Here is a 3,823-nt window from a genome sequence, read left to right as displayed (position 1 = left end):
CACACACACACATATACGCACACGCGCCCACGCACACGCACGCACACGCACACACACAAACACACGGTTAACACATATACACACACACACACACACGGTTAACTTCCGTCATGTGGAATAACCAAACATCCAGCGGGAAACACTGACTGGTTGGTGGAGGTGGGGTCAGACAGTGCTAGTTAGTGCTTTTTACTCACCCGTTTGAAGTCGCTCATGTTCGTCGCCTGGACAGGAGTCCCGATAAACGTCAAGTAGTTCACTTTTGTCGTCTCCTCGTCTCCTTGGTTGGACTTGATAAATATCTGAACACAAAAACAGGTGGAAAATGAGAAACCTTTGATTATACGGTTGAAATCCAGCACTGTGGGAAACGTTTCAGAGTCTCAAAACCATAAAAATGTCGTAACATTAAATATGAACAATTAAAGACAGACTTTTATAAAGTTTGGGAAGCATCTGTAAATGATCTGGATCTCGGGGATGCAAAAAGTATGTCGTTTGTGTTTTACTGACAGGATTTTGACATGTTTTTAGTCATTTATCTGAATTAACTTTATTTTTTCCTCCCTTGAAATATTGTTATGAATTAAGTAAGATGAACATTTAAAGACGGACTATTTTTATAAAGTTTGGGAAGCATTTGTAAATGATCTGGACCCTGAAGTTGCACAAATGATATCGTTTTGATTTCACTGATGTAATACAGGAGTACTTTGAGATGCTCAAAAGAGATATTGTACTTTCTGAGCTGTTTTAGTGTTATTTATTATTTTATTATTTAAATATTTATTTATTTTTCTCTCTGGAAATATTGTTATTCTGAATTAACTCAAGTTTAAGTTTAAAGACTTATTTTTTTTAGAATAAGATTTATTTTTATTTATTTATAAATGTTCTTCCATCGAAATATTGTTTTATTTATTATTAAATTTTTTTGCAAAAACTATTTTTATTTCACGAAAGTAATGCAGGAGTATTTTGAGATGCAGAAATGGGTCTGAGCTGTATGTATGCATGTATTTATTTATAATTCATATTTATTTAAATATTAATTTATTTTCTTCCATCAAAATGTTGTTTTTGTTGCAAAAATTCTAGTTTTTATTTCACTGATGTAATGCAGGAGTATTTTGAGATGCAGAAATGGGATATTGTATTTTCTCAGCTGTTTTTATGGTATTTTTATTTTATTTTATGGTATTTATTTATTTATTTTTTTTACTATTTATTTATTTTTCTCCCTGGAAATATTGTAATCCTGAATTAAATCAGATGACCGTTTAAAGACAGACTTTTTAATTTAAATATGTATTTATTTTTAGTCATTTATACATTTTCTTCCATCGAAAGTTTTTTTTTTTTTTTTTGCAAAAACTATTTTTATCTCACGAATGTAATGCAGAAGTATTTTGAGACGCAGAAATGGGTCTGAGCTGTATGCATGCATGTATTTATTTATTTAAATATTTATTTTCTTCCATCAAAATGTTGTTTTTGTTGCAAAAATGCTATAGTTTGGATTTCACTGATGTAATGCAGGAGTATTTTGAGATGCTCAAATGAGATATTGTATTGCATTTTCTGAGCTTTTTATGTGTTTATTTATTTTTAGTTTGTATTTATTTATTGAAATGTTCTTCTGAATGAATGGAAAGTATTTAGTGTAAAGCTGCTGTGGAATAATCAGTATTGTGTAATCTGATAATCGTACAGTCACACTGTTGACGTTCTGAAACTTGACGTATCGGAGCGGGACGAGGCCGTCGTCTTTGTAGTCTTCCTCCGACAGATCCAGCGCCTGCGTGGCTTCGCTCCTCTCGGCGTCATCGAAACCCATCGAACGAGGAAGATTAATGAAGATCTTCACACTCTTCGGGGCTTGAGCTGAGAACAGACTCTGAACAGTTCAACTCAACATCCAGCTGCACTTCTTGGTTTTGGTAACTTATTAATGTTTGTCTGAATGTAAACAGATGTGCATCAGAATATCGGATCATTCTGCTGTTGTTGTCCACACTACCGGTCAAAAGTTTGGGATCAGGACGATTTTTAATGTTTTTACAGGAGTGTCTTCTGCTCATCAAGGCTGCATTTATTTGATTAAAAATACAGGGAAAAAAGTAATATTGTGAAATATTATTATGATGCAAAATAAAATTTTTCTATTTTAATGTACATTAAACTGTAATTTATTCCTGTGATGTAAAGCTGAATTTTCAGCATCTTCAGTGTCACATGATCTTCAGAAATCATTCTAATATGCTGATTTATTATCAGTTGTGCTGCTTCATATTGTTTTTGGAAGCTGTGATGCTTTTTTTCAGGATTCTTTGATGAATAAAAAGTTAAAAAGAAGAGCATTTATTTAAAATAGAAATATTTTCTAACAATATTCACTACAGTACAAAAGTTTGCGGTCAGTACATTTTTATTCACTCTTTTTTTGAAAGAAATTAAAACTTTTATTCAGCGAGGACGAATGGCTGATGGAAATTCAGCTTTGCATCACAGAAATAAATTATATTTTAAAGGATATTAAAATAGAAACCATTATTTTATATTGTAATAACATTTTGCAATTTTACAGTTTTTTTCTGTATTTTTGATCAAATAAATGCAGCCTTGATGAGCAGAAGAGACTTCTTTAAAAACATTACAAGTCTTACTGATCCCAAACTTTTGAACTGTAGTGTATATATATATATTATAAAAACTACATCTATTTTATATCTGTAAATATGAAATATTACCGAGTTCTGCAGCCAGCAGCTTCATGGAGAAGAGTTTGACAGGTTGATTGAAGGCGATTGTGATCAGAAGCTGCAAACAAACACATAACTGTGATCTGATCTTATGTAACATCACAGATTTACTTTGACTTTAGCGTACAGTAGATACAGCTCGTGCTGTGAAGGAAACACAGAGAATACACAGCAAGTAATAGAAGCACTAAAGTGACTTAAAACTGAATCAAAACTAAATATATGAAAATTAAAAATAAAGGACACCTAAATAGCAAGACAAAAGCACATACAACATTAATTACAATTAAAATAAAATGAGAACTATAGTAGCACATAAATAACATATATAAATAACACTGCTCATAAACACTGGATGGAACAGTTATTAAATAAATTTTAAATCTGACACAATTAGTAATAAATAATAATTAAATCAAACTAAAATTAAAATGAATCTATGTGAAAAAAAAGTTATAAACTGACCTGACAATTGGTAATTAATAATAATAATAATAATAATTAAATGAAAACTGAATTATTAAAATATTAAAACAATAATAGTATATAAATAATACTAAAATAACACTGCTCCTAAAAAAAATAATAAAAAAATACAACCTGACAATTACTAATAATTAATTAATCATATTAGTAATAATTAAATAAAAATTCTAATAAAAACTAAAAATTTAAAAATAAAAGCTAATTCTAAATATTAATGAACACTCTAATAGTATATAAAAAATACTAAAATAATACTGCTCCTAAACATTGGATGGAGTGTTTATAAATAATTTTCGACCTGACAATAGGTAATTAATTAATAATAATATTAATAAGTTAAATAAAATTTTTATCAAAAATGTGATTTAAAAAAAAAGGCTTTTTACCTGTTCATCACAGTCTGACTCCAGATAGGACGAGTCCTTGATTAAGCAGCTGTCAAAGCCACAGTCGTCGCTCTCGTTGAGACATTCACAGCCTGCTTTAGTAACGAACGGCATCAGGTCCATCTGAACACACACAGGACACGATTACACACTCACACACACTCTCACACACACTCTCACACACACACA

The 3,823-nt window shown here is 30.4% G+C and overlaps 1 protein-coding gene across 1 annotated transcript in view; it reads right to left on the bottom strand.

The window, feature by feature from the left end:
* The window catches only part of LOC107752171 (thioredoxin-like protein 1), an 8,172-nt gene that overhangs the window by 927 nt on the left and 3,422 nt on the right, over window positions 1-3,823 (bottom strand). Inside the window, exons 3-6 of the mRNA XM_016568063.1 lie at window positions 3,635-3,757; window positions 2,751-2,820; window positions 1,712-1,884; window positions 198-302 (exon numbers count right to left, since the gene is read on the bottom strand). Of these exons, the coding sequence (XP_016423549.1) occupies window positions 198-302; window positions 1,712-1,884; window positions 2,751-2,820; window positions 3,635-3,757 (471 nt within the window). The remainder of the gene's footprint in view (window positions 1-197; window positions 303-1,711; window positions 1,885-2,750; window positions 2,821-3,634; window positions 3,758-3,823) is intronic.

This window comes from Sinocyclocheilus rhinocerous, unplaced genomic scaffold (assembly GCF_001515625.1).
Source record: "Sinocyclocheilus rhinocerous isolate Xijiao unplaced genomic scaffold, SAMN03320098_v1.1 scaffold2516, whole genome shotgun sequence".
NCBI classification, from domain to species: domain Eukaryota; kingdom Metazoa; phylum Chordata; class Actinopteri; order Cypriniformes; family Cyprinidae; genus Sinocyclocheilus; species Sinocyclocheilus rhinocerous.
The sequence above is the reverse complement of the archived record's forward strand: the minus strand, read 5'-3'. Positions and strand labels throughout refer to the sequence as shown.